General features: G+C 39.3%; 1 protein-coding gene across 4 annotated transcripts in view; it reads left to right on the top strand.

The window, feature by feature from the left end:
* dnah5 (dynein, axonemal, heavy chain 5) overlaps positions 1 to 24,387 on the top strand; it is an 85,791-nt gene that overhangs the window by 7,520 nt on the left and 53,884 nt on the right. Inside the window, exons 2-42 of one of the 4 annotated variants that reach the window (XM_054620965.1) lie at positions 58 to 192; positions 380 to 464; positions 609 to 766; positions 2,074 to 2,292; positions 2,757 to 2,894; positions 3,395 to 3,571; positions 3,712 to 3,825; positions 4,009 to 4,116; positions 4,624 to 4,746; positions 5,080 to 5,295; positions 6,385 to 6,492; positions 6,863 to 6,948; positions 7,324 to 7,531; positions 7,659 to 7,772; positions 7,974 to 8,180; positions 8,403 to 8,483; positions 10,312 to 10,402; positions 10,685 to 10,830; positions 11,612 to 11,789; positions 11,943 to 12,197; positions 12,392 to 12,585; positions 12,772 to 12,865; positions 13,448 to 13,590; positions 13,920 to 13,996; positions 14,136 to 14,260; positions 14,403 to 14,638; positions 15,031 to 15,249; positions 15,403 to 15,465; positions 15,641 to 15,879; positions 16,477 to 16,624; positions 16,767 to 16,859; positions 17,580 to 17,779; positions 17,903 to 18,056; positions 18,197 to 18,360; positions 18,598 to 18,754; positions 19,014 to 19,226; positions 19,605 to 19,829; positions 21,067 to 21,239; positions 22,756 to 22,826; positions 23,181 to 23,288; positions 23,525 to 23,712. In XM_054620965.1, coding sequence (XP_054476940.1) covers positions 58 to 192; positions 380 to 464; positions 609 to 766; positions 2,074 to 2,292; positions 2,757 to 2,894; positions 3,395 to 3,571; positions 3,712 to 3,825; positions 4,009 to 4,116; positions 4,624 to 4,746; positions 5,080 to 5,295; positions 6,385 to 6,492; positions 6,863 to 6,948; positions 7,324 to 7,531; positions 7,659 to 7,772; positions 7,974 to 8,180; positions 8,403 to 8,483; positions 10,312 to 10,402; positions 10,685 to 10,830; positions 11,612 to 11,789; positions 11,943 to 12,197; positions 12,392 to 12,585; positions 12,772 to 12,865; positions 13,448 to 13,590; positions 13,920 to 13,996; positions 14,136 to 14,260; positions 14,403 to 14,638; positions 15,031 to 15,249; positions 15,403 to 15,465; positions 15,641 to 15,879; positions 16,477 to 16,624; positions 16,767 to 16,859; positions 17,580 to 17,779; positions 17,903 to 18,056; positions 18,197 to 18,360; positions 18,598 to 18,754; positions 19,014 to 19,226; positions 19,605 to 19,829; positions 21,067 to 21,239; positions 22,756 to 22,826; positions 23,181 to 23,288; positions 23,525 to 23,712 — 6,231 coding nt within the window. Of the gene's footprint in view, positions 1 to 57; positions 193 to 379; positions 470 to 599; positions 767 to 2,073; positions 2,293 to 2,756; positions 2,895 to 3,394; positions 3,572 to 3,711; positions 3,826 to 4,008; positions 4,117 to 4,623; positions 4,747 to 5,079; positions 5,296 to 6,384; positions 6,493 to 6,862; positions 6,949 to 7,323; positions 7,532 to 7,658; positions 7,773 to 7,973; positions 8,181 to 8,402; positions 8,484 to 10,311; positions 10,403 to 10,684; positions 10,831 to 11,611; positions 11,790 to 11,942; positions 12,198 to 12,391; positions 12,586 to 12,771; positions 12,866 to 13,447; positions 13,591 to 13,919; positions 13,997 to 14,135; positions 14,261 to 14,402; positions 14,639 to 15,030; positions 15,250 to 15,402; positions 15,466 to 15,640; positions 15,880 to 16,476; positions 16,625 to 16,766; positions 16,860 to 17,579; positions 17,780 to 17,902; positions 18,057 to 18,196; positions 18,361 to 18,597; positions 18,755 to 19,013; positions 19,227 to 19,604; positions 19,830 to 21,066; positions 21,240 to 22,755; positions 22,827 to 23,180; positions 23,289 to 23,524; positions 23,713 to 24,387 lie in introns of all 4 variants that reach the window. The other 3 variants (XM_054620964.1, XM_054620966.1, XM_054620967.1) reach the window with 3 other exon arrangements.

The following is a 24,387-nucleotide window of genomic DNA, read 5'->3' as shown; positions in this document are numbered from 1 at the left end:
AAGTAACTCCACATGCCATCTTACTATTAATAAAAATTGTTTGTGTGTTTTGTTCAGCAAAAGTTGAAAGAGGAACGTGAAGCTAAGCGGGCTCAGCTGGATGGAAGACATGACTACATCCTCAGCATTGTGGCTTCATGCCTGGGACTGGAGAAATCTGATGTGGAAGATGCCACACTGGAGGGGAATCAGGTACTCTGTATTTACACAAGACATTTTGTTTTGTTTTAATGTATTAGCTGTAAAGCTTGGGATAGAAGCATTTGCAAGACACTATGGACTTATAAGCTGTGCGTGTACAGGCAGCACTCAAACGACAACCCAATGTCTCCTCGTTTTAGGAGACTGTTGCTAAAAGTTTTCTTTTTATCTTTCTCAGATTGACCGCATGGAACAATTCTTTGTGGCAGCGGGTCTTCCACACCTAATGTTCTACTATCAGGACAAAGAGCCAGTTGAAGCAGGTAATGTTTAAAAAAAAAGTTAACTAACCATGTAAAAAATTTATAAAATGTTAACAACATCCAAATGTTGGCAATACATCTGCTTGAGGCTCTGTACCCTGTGTTGTTTTCATGTCCAATTCTTTGTTTTAGCAGCAGCAGCAGCCTCTGCGCACTCCCAGCTTGTTTCCCAGCAGCCTGGTCGCAGCAAGAAGTCCAAAGTGTTTGTGACAGACGGGAGGGATGTGGCGCTGACCGGAGTGTGTGTCTTCTTCACCAGAGCCAACACTTCCAAGGCAATCACCTCTGAGAACATACACAGAGTGAGTCACTTTGTACTGTTTTGTAAGTGTAAGCATTAAATCATGGCTTTCAGGGTGAAAGTTACTGTTGGGCCCTCTGTTATGTTGTTCACTTGAATGACAAATGCATACAGACTGATCTTTCAATGTAACAGAAAACGAAAGGACAATTGATTTATTTTCCTTCGGCAGTAACTTCTCTTCGAACCCAATCGTGTGATAAATCTAAAACGGCTTCTTTTCATCCCGAGCTGGAGAGACAATAGGGGGATGATAGCACTCTGATACCACGGGCAGTTCTGGCTATTGATTCTTGCTGATCACCTGCTGTCAGCAGCTAAGTTAATCACGCCTATTGATAAATGGGCATGTTTGCTACAAGGCGAGGGACAAGAAGGACAACTCTGGTGTGTGTGGGGGGGTGTTTTCATGACTTAAGGGGAGATAGATTTGCCAATACAGTCAAATGGTGGCGACTCCCATTCCCTATGGGGACAAAATACACGTCTCCATAAAGTAAGTCAATACATTGTAGGGTGAAGACTTGGTTTAAGGTTATGGTAAGGGTTAGGATAAGGCTGGTAGTGGTTATGGTTAGGTTTAGTAGGAAATTAATGACTATAAAGTCCCCAAAGCCATGAAAACAGCAGCGTAAAAGTACTGTGCTTTTTAAAATAAATTAAGATAAAATAATTAATTTAAATGAAATAAATGAATAAAGACAATAATCGAGATAAAAAAAAATACATATATACATAAGCTAAATTCAAAGCATTTTTGAAAAGTTTCTGGTTAGCTTAACCTAACAAGAATGTTTGGGCACCTGTTCAAAAAACAGTGTATGCAAGCCAGATATTTTTCTCAGAATATTGTTATGGCCACACAACCTCCTATATGGAAGGTACTCAGTTTGCTGTTGGGAACTTAAAGGTCTCTCTGCGATCAAATTCAGCTTTTGTCCCATAGAACCCAAAGCTGTTTGGTTCCCAAATTAAGCCAATGGCTTTTCATCCCCTGCCATTTGTCTTATCTAAGGATCAACTACTCAATATGTTATGTCCAGTGTGTGCTCAGTGCATCTACCTGGACAAGAATGGGATATTTAGGAATGTTGGTTTGCATCTTCTGAGCCACATACTGTACAGGCAGACCAATGTCTAAACAACACCTTTTCCACTTGGTAGAGACTATTGCTATGGCTTCTGCCAGTAAGGGTCTCCAGACCCCATCTGTTCTGCGTGCTCAGTCCACTGGGCATGACACCATCATATATGTTCGGCAGCAAGTTGGGCCCCTTCGGACATGTGTCATTTTTTATCTCTTTCTAGGATGTCAATTTCAATATGTTGGACACAACCGAGGTGGGTCTGTTAAAAAGCGTGGAGCAACTGTTTTCCGAGATCTTCATCCCAACACTGAGGAAGATGAACCACGGCTGGGGGGAGTCGGCCAGTCCCCAGGCCCAGACTGTCAAACAGGACTTCATATCATCGTTGGAAAGCTTTGTGTCAGTTTTGGCTGGAGCACAGGAGAGCCTTCAAGAAAAGGTAAGGGACGGACTCATTAACACAACAAGGATAAGTTTGATTGTTAATGTATGAGTTTAATTCAGAACAGCTATAAAATACTCAACAAAGAAACATCTTTAAAACATCTGTTTTAAATATTTGTGAACTAACCAGGTATCACATCCATGCTAGAACTTGGGGACCTATATGTTGCTTGGAAAAAACTCTGAAAAACACATTGTTATTTGGCTAAATATAGACAAATAAAGGCTGTTTGAACATTTGTGACCCTTTTTCATCACAGCAGTGTTTCATTAAATCGGTATCTTGAAGAACAAGTCTTGCAACTGTAAAATAACTGTAAACCTCCTGCTTTGATCACAGCTTCTACTTTCAAATACATTTCATGGAGAAACTTGTGTGAGCACACAGAACCACATCCACAAACAAAATTAATACTAGCCACTGCAGCAAAAATAAACCATGTCATGACTTGCCTCCAGGTAACTTTGAAAGAGTGTGACACATTTGACCTGCGGGTGCTGAAAGGCCCATCAGACTACATGGCAACAGCCAACAGCACAGAGACCACAGAAAAGATAGAGGCCTGCATGAAAGTCTGGATCAAACAGATAGAACAGGTGAGATGTGTTCAGGACTAGGTAAGATGTTGTACTAAAACATATTACATTTATTATACTCGCAGTAATGTTGTGCTCCTCTATGTGCAGAGTAGCTTGTGCCTAGATTTTGAAACAGTATTTATTTTTTCAGATCCAATTAAGCTATAACTGTCTATGTATGTGCTTTGAATTGCATCAAGCTGAACAGGTTGAGTGTAAAACAAATATTGACTGTATATGTGCTAAATATTTCATTAAGCTTGGGCAACAAATGCTTAAATTGCATGTTTATCCCTTAAATCAGCAAAGGTATCTGGAAGGCTAGATGCAAAGTATTTTTTTTTTATCATACAGCTACTTTAATGATACAAATTAATTCAAGGTCCATTTGGGAGGAATAGAAAACTACCACCTGAAAAATGACCAAAGGGAACATATGAGATTCAGAGAAAACGAAGAGTAAACTGAAGAGATGATGCTTGAACAGTGAGCAGCTATGAAGTTAATCTGTTCTCCAGGTTCTAGCAGAGAGTGACCAGCTGAGAAAGGAGGCTGATGACCTAGGCCCTCGGGCTGAGCTGGACCACTGGAAGAAACGAATGTCACGCTTCAACTACCTTCTGGACCAACTTAAGAGCCCCGATGTAAAGGCTGTACTGGGTGTGCTCTTGATGGCCAAATCTAAACTCATAAAGGTCAGTCACTGCCAGGTTTTAGTGACTATATGTACACATTTATTCTCATTCTTGTTTTTCTTCAAGATGATGTTTTGCCCAAAGTCTGTAATGTTCAGTGTGACAATTATATTAAATGCAATACTGGTTTGTTTGTATAGTCATGGCGGGAACTGGACACAAGGATCACTGATGCAGCCAATGAGGCCAAAGACAATGTCAAGTACCTCTACAGCCTGGAGAAGTTTTGTGACCCTCTCTACAACAGTGACCCGGTAAGAAAACATCTTTAATCTCATTAGAGATGAAGTGGTCTACTGAATTTAATGAAAAACCATATGTACTGTATCCATGTTTAACTGTCCGTCAGTTGTGGAAATTGTGAGTTACACAAAAATATACAATTCCATTTCCAATTGATTACAAACACTCACTAGCTAATTTCTGTTTCACCCCAGGTATCGATGGTGGATGCAATCCCAGGTCTGATCAATGCCATCAGGATGATTCACAGTATTTCTCGCTACTACAACACATCAGAAAAGATTACATCGCTTTTTGTCAAGGTAGGGGTGGCTGCTATTCCACACAATGCAACAATGATGAAATGGATTATATGTCATCAAAAATAGGATACAGCGAAGCTGCTGCCTACAGTCTGGATATTGTCTTCACACAGAGATCTGGGATTTTCGTGTTTTTATGGATAAATCAAATGAACCATTGAAACATTCAATGTCTGCCTACTAAGGGCATTGTTACATTAACCCAAAGTGAAAAACAAAATTATGAACAAAAGTATTTGTAAAATGTCCATCTCTACCATCACAGAATACAAATTACTGGTTTGATTTATAAAAGATTAGATTTGAACAGAATACAAATGTCAGAATGTTGCATGGACCAAATAACAGCACTATTGCACTAATTGCACCTTTGACTCTTTGACATCTTTGCTCATGATAATATGTGCACTAATATTCAGCTACTTTAGCTTAATGTATATATGCAAGTTGTTTGGTTCCACAAAGAATGAAATGCATATCTATATTTTACCCCATTAATACCTCCAGGTGACAAACCAGATGATCACAGCCTGCAAAGCCTATATCACTAATAACAGCTCTAATTCAATATGGGACCAGCCTCAGCAAGTTGTAGCTGACAAAATCAAAGCGGCCATCCACCTAAACCAGGTATTTCTTATTAGTAGAATACTTCATTTATAATGGCAATCATTTACCTTTTCTAGTTTGTCTATGTTTACATTCTCATCAAGTGTGGTTTGTTTGCAGCACAGTGTAACATTTGTGAGTAATGTCTGAAAATGTGTTTCAATGTGTCATCATTAGATGTTTCCTTGAAAGTCATACATGAGGTTACTGTACTAGGTGGAGATAATGTCATTGCCATTACATAAGGCATGTTAAGAATGGAAGCAAAGTTTCTTATCAACCAACAATCGTAACTACTGTCTAATGATGGATGGCTGAAAATAAAAGTGACCTGTTTTGTTCAATTGTGTCCAGGAGTATCAGCGTTATTTCCATAAAACCAAGGAGAAGTTGGAGCAGACTCCCTCAGAGAGACAGTTTGACTTCAGTGAGATGTACATTTTTGGGAAGTTTGACACGTTCCAGCGACGACTCAACAAGATCCTGGAAATGTTCAGCACCATTTCCATCTACTCCGCCCTGCAGGACTCTAAGATAGAAGGACTGGAGACCATGGCCACCAGGTTTCAAGTGGGTTTATTGTTATATCAGATTGTTCTCAAGACATTTTTGATAACAAGGGGAGACATTAACTGATGAAATGCCACTTCTAGCCAGCTGAGGCTGTATTTCTTCTGTCATTCTTTGATTATGGAATATGTCAAGGTAGAAAAGGCTTCCACAGTGGGCTACAACAGTGAAGAGAGCAAGTTTCACATTTATTGTATTCTAAATACATGGAATGTGAACAATTTGGTGAAAATGTTATTGTAGAGTTACACTGGGAATTTCTTGAACTGCGTCACTCTGACTAATTGATGTTTTTCCCTGAGAGTATATTGATGTAACTGTCTGTTTGTTTCTGCTTCCTTGGATGCACAGACTGCAGAAATGCAGGGAAAATGGGAGGTAATTTCTCACTGCAGTCTTTTGGTAATGCATGGCCCATTTTCATAGTTAACATCATGCAGTGGTAAAATTCATAGACATGAGCTTTTACCACTGTCATCTCACCTGATAACAATATGAGGATTCTAACTGCATGGAACATCAACAGAGAAACAACTCCAACATTTTTTTTCATATTAGTTACTCAATAGATTTGTGTTGTTTAGTTGTTTTCTCCCGTAATTAACTAGCAAATGTTTTGCATGCTGTTCAGTTTGACTAATGTAATTCAATCAGTCCTTTCATGGCCTAAGTAACCAGACACAGCTGGATTAAAATAAATTGCAGACATCTCATTTTACATACGTTGACAGTTAACTCTTCAGTGTATACATACTTTATGGTAAGCTTTAAGATTTGGTGTTATATTTCCGCTATGTACTCTGTTTGTCCTTTGCTATTTTAAAACCCAGATAAAGTCCAAAACTAAGATAGATATGTTGCCAACATCAGTGTGATGGCACACAGTTGGTCAGGGATTTGGGATTAAAGAACATTTTAAACCGAATAGCAACATTTCCCAGCTCAGGTTTGACTGCTGCAGAACAATAAGGCTCATTTTTGAGAGGCATTACAATTTTTTTTATGAGAACTGATGAATGTTTAAAAAATAAAACTTTAATAATAATAAATTCTACATGTTGTATGCCTTTGTGTTTGTGTGTGTGATAGGCTATTGTGCTGAACATGAACAAAAAACATTACAGTTTCCTTGACCAGAGAAGAACTGACTTCGATGTTGACTATGAAGAATTCTGCAAAAGCACCTCTGAGCTTCATGTAAGTAAAATATTACAGACACAACAAATTAGTTTGTTACCTCCATAATGTACAGTGCAATAAATGGGCCTTCACATTCACATAGTGTCTTAGGTTATTATCGCTGACTAGGGATCTGCTCAGGTTGAAGTTGGATGGGGCAATACTGGGATTGACATGAGGTCATTAATAGTACACATCTGTACATACCAACACATATACTGAGGAAGGTTTATTTAGGCAATAAGTGAAACACCTGTGGCTTATCTTGTTGTACTGAAGTAATGACCCAGTATATACCATTGTCTGGATATTCATTTGTGTTTAAAAGTTCTACTGCATTGTCTCTTTTATAATTATGTTTTATTACCATTGGTCTTTGTGCTTCCAGAATCAGCTGAAGAGTTTCATGAATAGCACCTTTGAAAAAATTCAAAATACAGAGAGAGCTCTAAACGTGCTGAAGAAATTCGAAAGGTAACCCTTTTTTTTTTAGCATTGCGTATCATCCAATGCATGTTCATCTAAATAAAGATTTCTTAGTCTGGTCTTCGCCAGCTCAGAAAACTGCTGTCTATCCTACCAGCTAATTAGTACATGTTAATTGCATTTACATGGCATCTCAGCTATAAATGAGTATGACTGTCAAATGGCTGAAATACAAAAACAGCAGGACTCCAAATTTGTTTCCTGCAATGACTATTATAGACCTTTATCTAATAAAAAGCATGTGTAATCACTGGAAAATCCTATTACTTTTGTTTTGTTTCTATTCACATCCTATTTATTTTATTCTTCTAATATTGGTTGTCTATATTTAACAACTTCTATTTTCTGACTCACTTAAAACAGACTGGGCATCCCAGACCTAGGCTTTGACGAGAAGTACCAGCGTATTCTGCAGAACTATGGCCGGGACATTGAAATGGTCTCCCGTATCTACATGAAGCAGAAACTGGAACCCCCCATTGGCCGGGACTTGCCCGTCGTGGCAGGCCGTATCATGTGGGCTCGACAGCTGTCAAGCAGGATCCAGGGTCCCATGGATCTCTTTCAACAGGTAATATTGAATTTCTGCCTCTCTTCAATGAAATTTGGCTGGGCCTCTGTGTTGTTTTTGTTGATTTACAGTGGGATTGTCAGTGCATTTGTCTTAAGTTACGCAGTACCATTCTATCCCTGTGTAGCATCCTGGTGTTCTTTCCACACCAGAGGCCAAGAGGATCATCAAAAACTTCAACAGGGTCGCAAGGGTCCTGTTGGAGTTTGAGATACTCTACCATAACAGCTGGATGAAAAAGGTAAACAGAAGTAAATAAAATATGGATATTAATAGTCTTATCACAACATGCACATACAAATGAGTGTGGTTCTCCCCTCTTATCCACACCCAACTCCTTTGGTCTTTCACCAATTTCTCTATCTTTTCACTCTTTTCACTTCTCCCTTCTAACAACCCTCCCTGAACAACACAACCATCTCTGTTGATTTCTCCTGCCCAGATGGAAGATGCACGGGTGGGACTGCAGGCCTCTCTTCTGGTCAGATCGCCAGAGACAGGGGGGTTGTTTGTGAACTTTGACCCAGAGATTCTGACACAGATCAGAGAGGCAAACTGCATGACAAGGATGAAGTTGGAGATTCCACCATTTGCCGCTCTGTTGCAGCAAAAACAGGACACCCTGAAAAAGAACTACAACAAATTACAGGTGGATATTACACACGGTTATACACATCTACAACTACATACAACTTAAAGAAGCAATGTGGGGTCCAATGATAAATATGCATTTGTAAGTATAAAAGACAGTATCCTGTTTCATATTTGTGTTAAAAATCTAAAACGAACATGTAAAATTGTGCATACATTACATAAAGGTAAGTCATTTAATACTGCACTTACAGCCAACATTATATCTTTTCCCTTCCAGTTAATGTTGAGTGAGAACACCAGAGTGCGTTCAAAGATTCAGTGTGCTTTTGAACATCTTGCCATGCCGCATGTAGCTAAGGTAAGATGTGGTTATGATATAATTCAAGTTGCATTTAAACTGTAGTCCATATCCTGCATGTTATTTTTCAATGTATTTATTAAGTAGTAGTACTGAATAGAAAGTGGTACTGATAGTGGTAGATAGTGGTACTTAATTAATACATGGAGGTTATTGTTATTTTCTAATGAAGAAAAAAACTAATAGTAAAAACTAAAATCTCGAAGCATTGCTAAAATGGCTTTTGGATCAAAACTTGTGGTTTAAAATGGGTTTCAATTGGGACATTATTGAGACTCTGTATTTTGGCTACACTGTTTATTATATGCGTATTATAGGAACTGAGGTTGAACTTCCAAATAAAACTATACCCTTGTCAAAATGTATTCCATGTGAATTAACACAGGCAAAATGATTGTAAAATTAAAAAGCTAAAAATGTACATTGTGGGGCACAAGGGTTAAAAGTAACTGCCAAATCTAAATTGTAATTAATGAAACATATAACATTATTACACAACTTATTGTCTAATTTATTTTGCCTTGTTATACTGAATGGGTCAACATATTCAATACATTATAATGATTATATGACTGTATTGAATACAAAACATGTTAGGGTTCTAAATATTAAAAGCTATGGTACAATTTACAGGGATTTATAACGAGACATAGATTTAATCTGTTACAGAGGCTATGATTTTCATAAAAAAATTCTTCATGTGTTATCCACTAATATTAATTCAGTTTGGAGCACAGGTTTATGTTAATTAGCCAACCATTCCCTACCCAGGTGTTGCCAATTAATGTTTGGGGATTAGAGATAATTAAGGGCCCTTCTTAACTGTCACCTTGTATTTTAAGGTGGACCTTGAGGACACATTGAATTTCATCGATTATCCGCACTTTCTGTGTGTGTTATGGCAAAACGGAAACAGTTTTAGTTGAATGGCCTAATGGATAGGAAGTCATATACACCAAAGGTCATAATTGCGAGACTATGCATAAGAAGAAGAAGGAAAAAAGGCCACCGAGAGCCAGACCTCGCGGGCAAAGATAATTGACTGACAACGGCATTCACGTGAGGTAACGTTAGTCAACAGATGAGCATTCCATACAGCCTGGAGACGGCCTTCACTTATATTATAAACTAAACCAAGCTAACATAGGGTATTGTGTTGACGATTTTGATATAGGAAGAACTTTTATTGCTTCAAACGCCATTCAGAATAATGAGACTAGCAAGCAATTGACGTTATGCAAGCATCAAAGTATGATCTTCGTTTATTGAACGTTTTCTAATAATGCCTGTCCAGATGATAACGCGACGTGGTAACGTTAATAACATTGTACCGAAAAAAACGCTTCTGAAACTAAATATGTGAGTGTAAAGCTGTTTCACCACCCCTGATCCAAGTGGTGTAGCTAAGTAACTCAGCTACTCATGATAATGTATGGATGTGCGCTGCAACTTACTCAATGTAGGGAAAACTGTTTAATAAGATGTAATGGTATTCATTCATTAAATACAGAATGGGAAAGGCGTGTACTCTACTGACTTTCCAGGCAAATAGTGATTCTGTATGTTGGGTAAGAGCTTTTAGTGTGGTTTTCATTGTTTAAAGTTATTTATGATTCAAATATGATTGTAGATCTACATAAAAAGGTTTCTGATCAATGTTATGTGGTATTTTTCTGCTGCTGCAGCTTTTTTTAGGCGTTTTTGTTTCTTACATGTAACAAGTGACACTTGAATCTATGGCATATCTCATAGATGATGCACTTTGTACAGTAGCTTTGCACACCAGCTACTGTACAAAGTGCATCATCATACATCAATGACTTGACAGGTGGATGAGGCAATACAGCCGGGTCTGACCTCCATCAACTGGACATCCCTGAACATAGACAAGTACCTCGGTCGCATCGACAAGGCTTTGGGTAAGCAAATAATCCATCAAGATCAATGGCCCACAATCTGGCAAATAAACTGATAAGATTTAAATTAATTGATTACTTGTGTACTCGCTGTTCATGTGTGTTCTCATAAGTAACTCTCACATGCAGTATATATGCTGTTCCCCCTCTATGCTTCACATTTTCTCTTTATCCATTTATTTGCTCCCTCTTCCACCTCTCCCCCCTTCCCTTCCTCCAATGCTCGCCCTTACTTTCTCTCCTCATCTGTCCGTCTGTGTCCCTCTCTTCCTCATTCCTCTACAGTTGAGCTGGAGCTGCTGATTGACAGAGTGAACGACTTGGTGGAGTTTAGGATTGATGCTGTGCTGCAGGAGATGAGTGGATCCACACTGTGTGTTTTGCCAGAGGATGAACCAGTCACCTGTGAGGAGTTTGTTCAGACCACCAGGGTAAATACATAGTCTGTTTCAAATGAAATAACCGTATAAAGTCTATGGGTATAGTTTTACTAAGGTCATCCTCTAAGTTATGCAACACCCCCAACCTGCTTGCCATAATTTTAAAGATGTTATGCTTCCATAAAAATGTTAGTCACGTGTGCAGGGACTTTAATACACATAACACTTTTAAAGTGCTTCTTAAGTATTTTCTTCTCAAGCAATAGGTTTTTTTTTATTTTCCCGAAGACATTAATTTAATCATCAATTACATTAATGGAGACTTTTATACAACATGTAAATATTAATATGCTCACCATTAAGGCTATGGCAAAGTGGTTCATTAGCAGTCGAGGCCACAGGTCATCAATCATGATTTATTAATGGGATGGAAAAGCCAGTTGTTATGGGAATGACAAAGCATTATATTGTGCATTACAATGATGTGAAGTTCACATTTACTTGTGTATCCCAACCCATGCCATGGGATGTCCACTTCTCTGTAGAAATCGCTGACAGTAATTGTAGCTGACATTATTTGATTTTGTGCCCAGATAACTTAATTGCAGTTCTGTATGTAGAGTTGAATTAAACTGAATTGAAAAGCAATGACAAGTGTTAATGTAATTTCCGTGTGTTTTGCTGTGAATCATGTGCCCTTGGTATTAAGAAAATAGATCTATGCTGTGACAGTGGTTGAGGGGGTATAATTGTTTAGTTAATGCTATGCTGCAGTGCATCACTCCTTTTATGTCATATGTAATGTACTTGTCATATATACATATTTGTATAGGACCTGTGCATAAGACAAGCCCAGAATCTCCACACTAAGAGCTCACTAGTGGAGGAGGCTGCTAATGAACTGATCAACATGCTGCTGGAGTTTGACCACAATCAGAAGGAGGAGGTGGAGAAGATAGAGGAAGAAAGCTGCACTGAGAGCAAGACCATAGACCACATTGAGAGTGAAGGTATACTAACGTTTTCCTTTTGAGATCAAACAGAATGGGATACAATAAAGTGTCAAAGAATTTACTATATATGTCTCTGTTAGGACTGTAATGTAAGAGCAGTAGCTAAAGGGGTTCCTGTTCATTGTAAATGTGTTACCTTTTGCATCTCAGGTGAAGATGAAGGCCGCTCAGAGGGCCGTCTCTTCTCTAGAAACACCTTGCTCCCTCCTGCCAGTGTTGGCCCTTCCTCTCCCTTGGTGAGGAGGAAGAAGAAGAGGGACTTGATGGAAGTGATGGAAGAGGAAGCCCAAGAGCTGCTCTCGTACTTCAATCACCGCAACGTGGATGCTTTGCTCAAACTGACACGCAACACCCTGGAGATGCTACGCAAGCGCATTCACGCCTCATCACTTATTCATTTCTTGGGTGAGCGTTGTGTAACCATGCTCTCAGTATTTGGGCTTATCTTTAAAAAAACAATCATATGAAAGCCATAAAGCAAAACTATGAAGACTGGCTTGTGAGGTTGTTTGTCTCCTGTTCTGTCCACAAAGCTCATAAAATGTCCATCTCTTAATCACATCATATTGTATCAGAGCTAATCTTCTCTCCCCCTGTAGCTGAGGGTGACTCACCCAGTCGTGGCAAAAACGGTCAGCAGGCAATCTTCAGAGTCAATGTGACCCTCTCCATCCCTAACATTGCCATGGTTCCAGCTCTGGAGGAGGTCCAACAGGCTCTAAACCGGGCTGTAGAGTGTGTAGTCAGTGTCAGCAAAGGAGTCAGCCAGTGGAGCAAAGAAAGGATCTCCAAGGTGGGTTTGACCTGATGAAAGAAGGTAACATTTGTTACAAGAAGAGTTATACTTCTAAAGAACAACACCACCCACCCACCATTTCCATAATTTAAACTCGTAACTAATCTGGACTGATTATTTTATGGTCTGTAGTCCACCACACCAACCCTAAAGCTTGTCCTTACATTTTTTTCCCTTTTGCAGAGAAAAATGAATGAAAGACGAATGGCGTCTCTGAAACAGGACTGTTCTGAGAGTGAATCAGAGGACGGAGCAACAACATACAGGAGTCTGGCTGGTATGGGAGGAAATGAGACCTTACATTAAAGTTCAAAGACACAACACTGATTTCAGAGTGATTTATCCATATTGTTTTCAACATGCAGACCAGAATATTAATCATCAGCTACTGCACCACACTCACTTGGTACTCAGATCTGCTTATTTCACAGCTCAGTAGAGCAAAGCCAAATCTGCCAAGGAGCAGACAGAAATGTGTTGATGCAAATTACATGAATATGTCAGTGGCTTTAGAAGGAAGACATTTTAACAAAGGACATTTTAAAATCTAATTCAGGAAGAGCCGCCCCTTAAGTCACATTGCAACCTGGCTAACAAGGAGGTAATGTTGTGAACCATGATAGTGGAAGATAAAGTTGCAGGGACATGGATTTGAATTGAAAGTTGCATCAACCATTTCATCAACACTTATTACAAGATTCCAACTCCCTGAACAACCCTGTATTTATGTGTAATTAAAAATGAATGATTCCAAGCAGAAACCAAGCTTTTTTTTATGTTTCAATACATCCTGCCCCCCCCCCCCTCCCTCTCTGTACACTCAAAATAAATTCTGTTCTCCAAACTCTTTACTTTTCAGACGGCAGCATCTCAGAAATTTCAGCATCTGTGATCCAGGCTATCCCATTCCAGACTAGAAACTACTACAAGAGTGTGTCTGAGAACAAGGAGATTGTCAAACTAGTGTCTGTTCTCAGCACCTCCATCAGCTCGACCAAAAAGGTACAGGCCCTTCAATTTCAACAAGACATTTCAATAAAGCATTTATAAATTTGGCCTAACATTGTACAGAACAAAGAGACATAAATTAAAGACTCGTACAGAAATTTCCAAATATATCTGAATCTAAACTATACTTTGACTGTTTGTTTTTTAAATATCATAATTGTATACTATAAATGGACAAAGGCAACAACTGTTATTTTCAGTATCTGATTTTTAATATACATATATACAAGAAAATGACCTTGTTGTTTAATCCCAAATGTATATGTTACGTGTTTAATACCTCCCCATTTCTTACGGAACTGCTATTTTATATTAATGGACAGGAAGTGATGACCGCTCTGGACCGTTTCAGCCGTTACCATCACATCTGGAGAAAGGACCGTGAAGACACCATGCAAAAGTATGATAAACTGAATGACAGACTGATATTCATTTTCTGACTCTTACCACTGAGAACTAACAGTTTTGTTTTCTATGCATCACGTTACTGCCAGTGAAAACAGCGTCCTGTTAATGTTTTGATTTGTGTTTTTTTACAGATTCATTCAGGGCAGTCCCTTGCTATCGGAGTTTGAGAGCCAGATTATTTTCTATCGTGATCTGGAGCTGGAGATAAACTCTGAACCAGAGTTCATTACTGTAGGAGCTCTGGCTCTATTCACAGGTTAGAGTTGCAATACTTTGCTCGACCTGTTACTAGCTGACTTTGGTACTTATAGAACAATATTTTTTCATTACTGACAAAATTGACTTCAAGCCAAACCAACACTGATCTCTGCATGCTCACATGTATTTCTTTGTAACAGCGGATCTGAAGATGTCTCTCACTACTGAAACCAAGAACTGGATGGTGGACTACGGACTGTATTGTAACAAGAAATATCGCTCAGACATGGAGCAGATCTTTGCTTTTGTTGATGAAGCAGGAAAGAAAATGAATCGGCAGATCAAAGACCTGGATGACATCCGCATCGCCATGGCATCCCTCAAGGAGATCAGAGAGCACCAGATATCTATTGACTTTCAAGTTGGTCCCGTAGAGGTAAACAAAGCATTAGGTTTACAGTATGGTAGCTTCAGACCCCCTTTTCATACACACAAATGCACACTGGGAACAGGACTAGATGTTTTCTGTTGTTCACATGAAAGCCTTTCAGCAGTGTCGGTGTGTTTCAGGAGTGTTTATAGTGAGAATGTTTTTTTTAACAGTGTATACATGAAGGTCACAGTTGTGTATATGAACAAAAACCATTTGAAAATCATCTTTCAAAGCATTTGGTTGAGTCCTGTATCAAGAGCTCAACGGCACTACAGAGGAGATGTAGGAATTTAAACTCTTACATGTTTTATGTAAATGTTCGATTACTTGCCAAAGTGATGCCAATATATGTAGATGTCAGGTGAAATACTTAACATATTATTTCGTCCCCACAGGAGTCCTATGCCATGCTTCATAAATACGAGCTGTCAGTGGCAAAAGAGGAGGCCGAAAAGGTGGATACACTGCGTTACACCTGGGAGAAGCTGCTCTCCCGGAGCACAGAGGTACAGAATGAGCTGGTGGCCCTGCAGCCCAACTTCAGAGGAGAGCTGGTCAACAATGTGGAGACCTTCCTGGAAGACTGTCAACACTTCTACCAGGAGTATGACAAGGTAAAGGAAAAAGAAGACAGAAAATGCAAGATGAAAATGCATGTGTGCACAAACACTGAAAGGCTCAGACAGCCCTCTCCATTCACGGCAGTATTATCCATTGTTACAGTTAATAGGTCTACTCAAAGACTTCCTTACTGCTCCCTGCTTTAGGATGGCCCCATGGTGGTTGGACTAGCTCCTCAAGATGCCAGTGATAGACTCATCATGTTCCAGGTTTGTTTCTGACTTTCCGAGCTGGGCATGATAATCAAGTTCATTATTTAGTCTGTTAGTCAGTAAGTGTGTTTGTAATTTGGGTCTGGAAATTGACCTAGTTCCATTTTATATCATTTAAATGTTACGTTTGTACTGATTTGTGATGTCTTATTGCCATTCTTCTCCTCTTTAGAATCGATTTGACAACCTGTTCAGGAAGTACATCACTTATACAGGTGGAGAGGAGCTGTTTGGGCTTCCTGTTACCCAGCATCCCCAGCTGTTAGAGATTAGGAAGCAGCTGGCTCTGCTGCAGAAGTTGTATGGCCTCTACAACAATGTAATCGAAACAGTCAATGGTTACTATGATATCCTCTGGGCTGACATCCACATTGAAAAGATCAATAATGAGCTCCTGGACTTTCAGACAAGGTAAGACAGTTTATTTACTGTGAAATTAATGTTAATACTAAATTGAAAGATTCCCAGGCAAGTTTTGGACTACCATAAAAAGAAATAGTAAATTTTATCCCAGTAAAAAAAAAATCAATGAAAAAGTCATTCCCCTGGAATTATCCTATGAAAGGTTTTCCATGAAGCACTACATGAATTCTCCGAAGTATTTCAATTTCCATCCACTTTTATCTTTACACCCGGGGAAAGAGGCTTCGAGAATACAAGTTAAAGGTTTTAGATTTAGAGGAAAAATGGAATTTACTATGTCTCGACCTTTGTGTTCTCCTGACAGTGTGAAAATCGTTGAAGGTTGTAAGCTGTCAGCAGTCACAAGGGGAGTGTGTTCTGACGTAACAGTTAAATAAGACAGGAAAAATTCATTCCTCAGGCACAAATGCTGTCAACAGTTTTAGAAGTGTTACTTTGGGCTGGGTACACTATGCAACCATACTGGTGCATGTGTGCCTCAAAATGACACACACATAGAGCTTTTAGACTGTGTTTCATGCAGAATGAATCTCTAGCTTCAAAGACACCCATAGATTTTTTGATGATTGTACCCTTTAACTATAGGTGTCGCAAGCTGCCTCGTGCTCTAAAGGAGTGGCAGGCTTTTATGGACCTGAAGAAAACAATTGATGAATTCAGTGAGTGCTGCCCCCTGCTGGAACTCATGACTAATAAGGCTATGATGACTCGCCACTGGAAGAGAATCACTGAGGTTCGTTAAACAAGGTCACCAACATACCACTGCAGTTACCAGCCATCATGAACCCCTATTTTTATACTTATAATAACAGTAATGATAATAGCTGTTGTTTTGACATTTGGAATTTATACGAAAAAATCTGATTTGTGCTAAGGTGACTGGACATACCTTTGAGGTGGAAACTGATACATTCAAACTACGCAACATTATGGAGGCTCCTCTGCTCAAGTATAAAGAGGAGATTGAGGTAAGAATGAGTAGTAGGTTGCCTATGCAAGCCAAGATTATAATAATAGTGCCTTTAGTTTGTATAGCAAACAGTGACTCGAAGCAACAATAATATTATTTGAGGAGTATTACTAATGTTCTTTTCAGTTTCATGACATTATGTAATGCATTAGATTAAAATACAGTGTAAAGTTGCAACATGCCTTAATATAATTTTCACAATGCAGTGAGCATTAAACTTGGCACCAACTAAATGTTTTTAAATACTAGCACCGTTTTCATACTGCCCAATAAATCAGCTGTCAATACAATTTTTTGTCTCTGACAAATATAGACCACATCTTTATTGAGAGCTTGTGTGTATTTTTTGTTTATTTAGTCAAAGTATTTAATGTGTCAAATATTGTTGTTGATGATGGTGATGATGTAATGGAAGCATGTTAAGTGATAATAATCAATATGGATAATGATAATTGATGATTATGTTGAAAAGTTCTAATCCTTAGAATGTGATAATATATAATAGTTCTTTAATACGCTTTCTGACTGAAATTTGTTGATGTCATCACCTACATTTAACTCCAAAGTACACATTATTTTCTTACTGTGACGTATATTGTATAAACTACTGTATTAATATCCTGCGGGGATAATTAAAAATGTCTATTTTCTTATATTTATTTCGGCAATACCATTTGTATTGCTACTGTTTAAACAAATTTGGGTTGTTTGTTCGCAGGATATCTGTATCAGTGCAGTGAAAGAGCGTGATATTGAGCAGAAGCTGAAGCAGGTGATCGCTGAGTGGGACAATAAGACTTTTACGTTTGCTACCTTTAAAACCCGTGGAGAACTGCTACTGAGAGGAGACAGCACATCAGAGATCATTGCCAGCATGGAGGACAGCCTGATGATTTTGGGGTCTCTAATGAGCAACAGGTATGTTTAAGTTGATCCTCAAAAGCCTTGTAGACTATGCCTTGTAGTCTTCACAGCAATCATACAAGCTGTCACTGTTTGTGGTATAATGTTAAGCATACATGCATCAAACTTATTTCCCAGGTACAACACCCCGTTTAAAGCCCAGATTCAGAAGTGGGTTCAGAATCTCTCCAACACCACTGATATCATAGAAAACTGGATGACCGTCCAGAACCTCTGGATCTACCTGGAGGCTGTGTTTGTGGGTGGAGACATCGCTAAACAGCTGCCGAAGGTAAATTAAGTCACAGTGACTTAATCATATTTGTCATACATATTTGTGTATCGTGTGTTTTCTTTGCATTGCAACGAGATGAAAAAAATCCAATAAATAAAACGCCTGATAATCAGATGAATATGTGACTCAAACTTCAGGAAGCAAAGCGTTTCTCTAACATCGACAAATCATGGGTGAAGATCATGATGAGAGCCCATGAGATGCCCAATGTTGTGCAGTCATGCGTTGGAGATGAGACTATGGGACAGCTGCTTCCTCACCTCCTCGAACAGCTGGAGATTTGCCAGAAGTCATTGACAGGGTGGGTACAAAGGACAAAAATGTAAATTAACTCACACCTCAAAACAATATGAAGGTTTGAAGTGTGAGTAGTTCGGACATTATCCAAAGGGAGGAGAAACCACTTTTGAAAACTGTAAAAAAATATTTATTTTTGTGATTTTCTGCCAATTAGTGTATATGTGTCTGGTTTGTTGTGTCTTCTTACACAAGGAGTATTGCAATTAACGTTTTCTTTTCTGAACATGCTGTCCAACAGCTATTTGGAGAAGAAGCGGCTGCTGTTTCCTCGTTTCTTCTTTGTCTCTGACCCTGCACTGCTGGAGATCCTGGGCCAGGCCTCTGACTCACACACCATCCAGGCCCACCTTCTCAACGTCTTCGATAACATCAAATGTGTCCGTTTCCATGACAAGGTGAATTTTTCATTGATAGAGAGTGATCGATACACAGTGTCTAAAAACAACTGCATCTTTCAAACCCTCAGACAAGAGATTTTTTTGCAGAACTGAAAAGATCGCAACAATACAATACAAGGCCATCAAATTGAATTTACTATTCAGATTGGTGTTGAGAGAGAATATAAACATGATGCCATATTCTGTCCCTTCCCTCGCAAGTGAAACATGATAATCAGTTTGTAATTCTAATCATTAAACATGTCCTCATTCTCAGATATATGACCGTATTCTGGCTGTATCATCACGGGAAGGGGAGACTGTGGAGCTGGAGCGTCCTGTCACAGCAGAGGGAAATGTAGAGGTTTGGCTCAATGCTCTGCTTAAGGAATCCCAGAGGTCTTTGCACATGGTGATCCGACAGGCGGCCCTGACCATCCAGGACTCTGGCTTCCAGCTCATCGAATTCCTCAATTCCTTCCCTGCTCAGGTAGATCATAAGTTAATTCAAATAATTCATCCACTTATATTTCAAAACATGGGCCAAACCATTACTCTCTTTGATTGTCAGCCAAGGGGTTGTGTATTGAGCAGAAAATATGTTGGATACATCAAAATATAAGAACTAGACCAACATTATGAAAATGGAAAATTAATTTGTGTATAAGATATCCCTGATATCTTTATTCTAAGATATTCTGTAAACTTTCCAGGACTATTTGTCTTCCTTTATTAAATTCCTTTAATTCTCAGATTTTATTCTGTATTCAGGGATGTACTAAAAGTAATACTGTTGTTATGATGATGGTCGGTACATTTGATGTCACACAATGATGTGATTACCACATACCTTTTTACCTTGATCTAGGTGGGCTTGCTAGGTATTCAAATGATATGGACCAGGGACTCTGAGGAGGCTCTCACCAATGCTCGATATGATCGCCGCATTATGGCCAAAACCAACCAGCTCTTCCTGGATCTGCTCAACACACTGATTGACATGACCACAAGAGACCTAGGGGCTGTGGAAAGGACCAAGTACGAGACCCTCATCACCATCCATGTCCACCAAAGGGATATATTCGATGACCTGGTCAGTATTTTATTCATCACTTAGTTGTACTTTTTTTAATGATTGCTCAGTAAATTTAAGTACAGTGGAGCATACAAACAAGCTCCTCTCAAGTTCATCTAATCAGAATCCCTGAATTTGTAAAACTGCATTTGATAGTCTAGTACCCCATGGTGGGGGTACCGAATGGTTTTTGCTGCAAAGAGTTATTTCTATCTGAAAAAAGTCTTCAAAGCATTTTCATTGGTAGCCAAGTGATACTAGGATTTAAAAAAAAGGACAGTCTTTGAAGTCTCCTCTCAAGGCAGAGTAAATTGTCTGGCAGGTCTCCAAGGTGATTATAACAGGTGTGCAGTAACTTTATTTGGACGTGTTTTTTTTAAAATCATCATTATTATTGAATCCCCTTGACCTGTATTCATTTATTCTACTCCGATCTTCTCTCTCTCCCACAAATTTTGCCCTTGTCCTGCACTTTTTTTCAAAAATACTTGTTGCTGTCTTCTTCATCTAACTTTATTCTTCCATAATAACTCCTAACTGTTGACCCCCTGTATCCCATCATCTTTTTCCTCCTATCGTCTTTTATCTCTTTGTATTTCATCTCTTGATTCATCTCCCTGCTTATTCTGCCACTGCTTTTTACTTTAATCCATATACTCATTTTCTCACCTACTAACTTATTTCTTTCCTGCCATCCTCCTCCCGTCTCCTTTACCTTCCTTTCACCTCATTTTCGTCTTATGACCTCTCACTTCTTTTCTTCCATCCTCTCCTTACCTGCGTCTCCCCTTCTTTCAACCTATTTAATGTAACCTTCCTGTCACCACATGCCCTCTCATGCATCCTGCCCTTCAACCTCTCCTTCCCTCTTTTGCTGCTTTATCCGGGGCGTAGTGGAGAGCAAGGTAGTTCTCTAATCAGAGGGTCGGTGGTTCGATACCCGGCTTCGGCAGTCGATGTGTCCTTGGGCAAGACACTTAACCCCAAGTTGCTCCCGAGGGCTTGCCATCGGTGTGGACTGGATGTTGCATGAATGTTAGTTAGAGTCTGATGGTGGCACCTTGATGGTAGCCTGTCATCAGTGTGTGAATGGGTGAATGATATGTAATATACTACTGACTGTAAGTCGCTTTGGACAAAAGCGTCTGCTAAATGACTGTAATGTAATGTAATGTAATTATCTCTCACCTCACATCACCTCCTAAATGGTTTCTTTTTCTTCACTTTCCATCTTCCATCACTTACTCCCCTCCAGTGCCGACTCCATGTCAAAAGCCCCAATGACTTTGAGTGGCTGAAGCAGTGCCGTTTCTACTTCAATGAGGACTCGGACAAGATGATCATCAACATCACAGACGTGGGCTTTAACTACCAGAATGAATTCTTGGGCTGCACTGAAAGGCTTGTCATTACGCCCTTGACTGACAGGTAGATGGTTATCCATGAACTCAGAACACTCACACACATACACACTTTCATTAAGCCATAATAAGAATTGTATGAATGTATTTTGTACTGACTGGAAAGGATAAAAATCACACACACAATCATATTTAAAGAGCATGTGGAGCGTGTGGAGGATATAGCATATTTCGGGCCTGCACATGGCTCTTGACATGACTACGACTAAGCCTGCAGCTCAAAGCTAACAGTGCTAGCAGCAGTAACAGTGCATCTCCAGCAGTGCTAAAAGGGCTAACAGTGTTTACCTGAAAGAGAATGCGGGGTGGGTGCTATGTTTCTGTGACGGTGCTGTCCGTCAGGAGAGAGCGCCGTTCTTTGCTTGGGTAGACATTATTACGCACATCTTTACATTCTTGTCAAAGATACATACTGGTAACAGTTGATTCTGTGATGGAGTAAACATGTTCACAAATCATCAATTCATATTTTAATGGAGAGTTAAAATTACTATGGCTGACTAATGACTGGACTTGAGGAGAGAGAGACAAACAAGTACGAGTAAGAGAAATAGAGAGAGAGAGAGAGAGAGAGAGAGAGAGAGCAGTGTAATTGGTAAGAGAAGAGATTAGAGTGGAGGAGTAGGCAATCTTGCACTGTAGTCATCACCTCTGTCACTGACAGGAGATATGACTGACAGAGAGAGAGGAAGAGAATCAGCCAATGGGAAGTAGGCAAAATCCCACCAACAGCCTGTGTCAGACTTACAGACACAGAGAAGGAAATATGAGAAGGGACAGAGGGAAAGAAGATGAGACACAAGAGGAAAGGAAGAAAGTGATGAGAGGAGACAGCCACAAGGAGGGTGCTACCAGCAGACAGCAGCTCTCCAAAGAAGTGGCATGCTGTCCTTTTGGCCAAAGGTGCCAAGACTGCCCGGAATTACTCACTGTCTTCTTTCCCTGTCTGATATAATATGTGATTCCTTCTCTTTAGTTAGTATATGCTGTGCTGCTTTCCTCTCTATCACTCACTGTCTTTTCTATTCCAAACCGATTGCATTGGCAGAGAGGATGAAGGACAGAGAATGTGACAGACAAAATTAGTAAAGGTCGACGTGGTATCTCATGAAAGCAAAAGCGACAAAGGGGATTAGAAAATATCAGTTTTGGAGATGTCTTTTTAAAAGAAGGTCTGGTTTGTTCTTCAATTACTGAAAGACACGAAATTAGTTGCAAGCGCAGTTTTTAATGAAGTGAAAAGGGAGAGCAGTGTTTAGCGAGAGGGCCTGGGTCAGGTCCTTGTGTCGGTCATCCTCTCTGCTGAAGTGTCCTTGAGCAAGATACTGAATCCCCTCCAGCTTCAGGGGCAGCATTTTCTAGCTGTGCCTGACCTCCAAACTCCCTGTGGAAAATCATATTGTATTATGTTTTTGTGTGTGAATAGAATGTGAGGGGAAATGAGAACTGCTTTGTGAGGAAGCACATTGTTAACATTATTATGCCTTTGAAATGTAACTGCTTTCTTGTCTATGTTTGGTCAGGTGCTACATCACCCTAGCCCAGGCTCTAGGTATGAGTATGGGTGGAGCCCCTGCTGGTCCTGCAGGGACAGGTAAGAGTGAGGCTTAAAAACAATTAAAAAATGAAATGATTAATGGGACAAGATAGAAGAAACACTATCACTCTGATATTTCTCTTGTTTGCACTATCCTCTCTGCTGCTGTAATCCTGCAAATGTCCCCGCTGTGGGACTAATAAAGGATTATCTTATTTTATCTCATCTTGTTATTATTATATAACTTTTAATATTATTATTTTAAAACTTTACATTTTACCATTCCAGGGAACAACTCGTTTAGAGGGATAGTTTAAGTTGGTGTTTTTGTTGGAGAATTTGGTTTTCTTTTGGCATAAAAATTGCTGCACCTAATTTTAGGATGTTAAAAAATATGTTTTTTGTTATTAGGTAAGACAGAGACCACAAAAGACATGGGCCGCTGTCTAGGAAAGTATGTTGTGGTCTTCAACTGTTCTGATCAAATGGACTTCAGAGGCTTGGGAAGAATATTTAAAGGTAAGAGTCACAAGACAAATTAGTGTTATTATGTTATTGCAAAAAAGTCAGCACCAGACAGGTATATGGATAGCGCGCCAAAAAAGCTAATAGTTTTGTGCAAAGCTTGAGGGGTTTGGAATGAGTTATAACAACCCCAGAAGACACAATTGGGTATTACAGGTATTACCCGTATTTTGGAGTTAATTTAATCCCTTTGCAACAAAGTGACCATAAACCATGTGTATGATTTTCAGGTCTGGCTCAGTCTGGTTCTTGGGGCTGTTTTGACGAGTTCAACCGCATTGACCTCCCAGTTTTGTCGGTGGCGGCCCAGCAGATTGCGATAGTTCTTACGTGCAAAAAGGAACGTCGCAAAAACTTTGTCTTCACTGATGGAGACAATGTGGAAATGAGCCCCGAGTTTGGCATCTTCCTTACAATGGTCAGTGACGCAACAGTGCCATTATTTATAAAAAAGTGATTGATGTGGAAAATGTCAGTTTGTACAATACTAAACACCAGGGTCATATTGTTATTGATCATATAGTTCATTATCATACTCATACAGTAAACACGTTATCTCCTTGGCACAGTTGCTATCCCAAGGCAAGTCATTAAACATAGAACAGTGGTATAATTGTCCCATGTGGGAAGAGGGTTCAGAGATCATTCTGTCTTCTGCTTTGACTCAGAGTGTTTGTGTACACATGTGTTTAAAGGCAGTGATCAAAGGCAGGCTCTGTGGAGAGGAGGGCCTGAGCTGTGGCTATAGGGATTTAACGAGCTGAGGGATAGTGCTATGGACTTTAATGATGATTATTTTGTATTTTCATCATGAGTATTTACAAAGAGACTTGCACGTACAGTATATGTTGTAAATCATACAAATTGCATACAACTGCTCACCTGTAGATCTATTAATCAACCTGCTGTGTCTCTCATGTTGTCCTCTTGTTCTTTTATTGTATTTATTTTAAGTAATATTTGTGACAGTATAATCTCAGATCTAAATGTTCTATGGAATACACTGTGCACTATTACATTTCCTTATAATTATAATTTAAGTTTTTTATCCATTTATAAAGTCCTCTCCTTTTTTCTCTTTCTGTATATTTAG

The sequence above is a fragment of the Anoplopoma fimbria genome, chromosome 20 (assembly GCF_027596085.1).
Source record: "Anoplopoma fimbria isolate UVic2021 breed Golden Eagle Sablefish chromosome 20, Afim_UVic_2022, whole genome shotgun sequence".
NCBI lineage: Eukaryota > Metazoa > Chordata > Actinopteri > Perciformes > Anoplopomatidae > Anoplopoma > Anoplopoma fimbria.
Note: the sequence above shows the minus strand (reverse complement) of the source record. Positions and strands in the feature narration are given on the sequence as shown.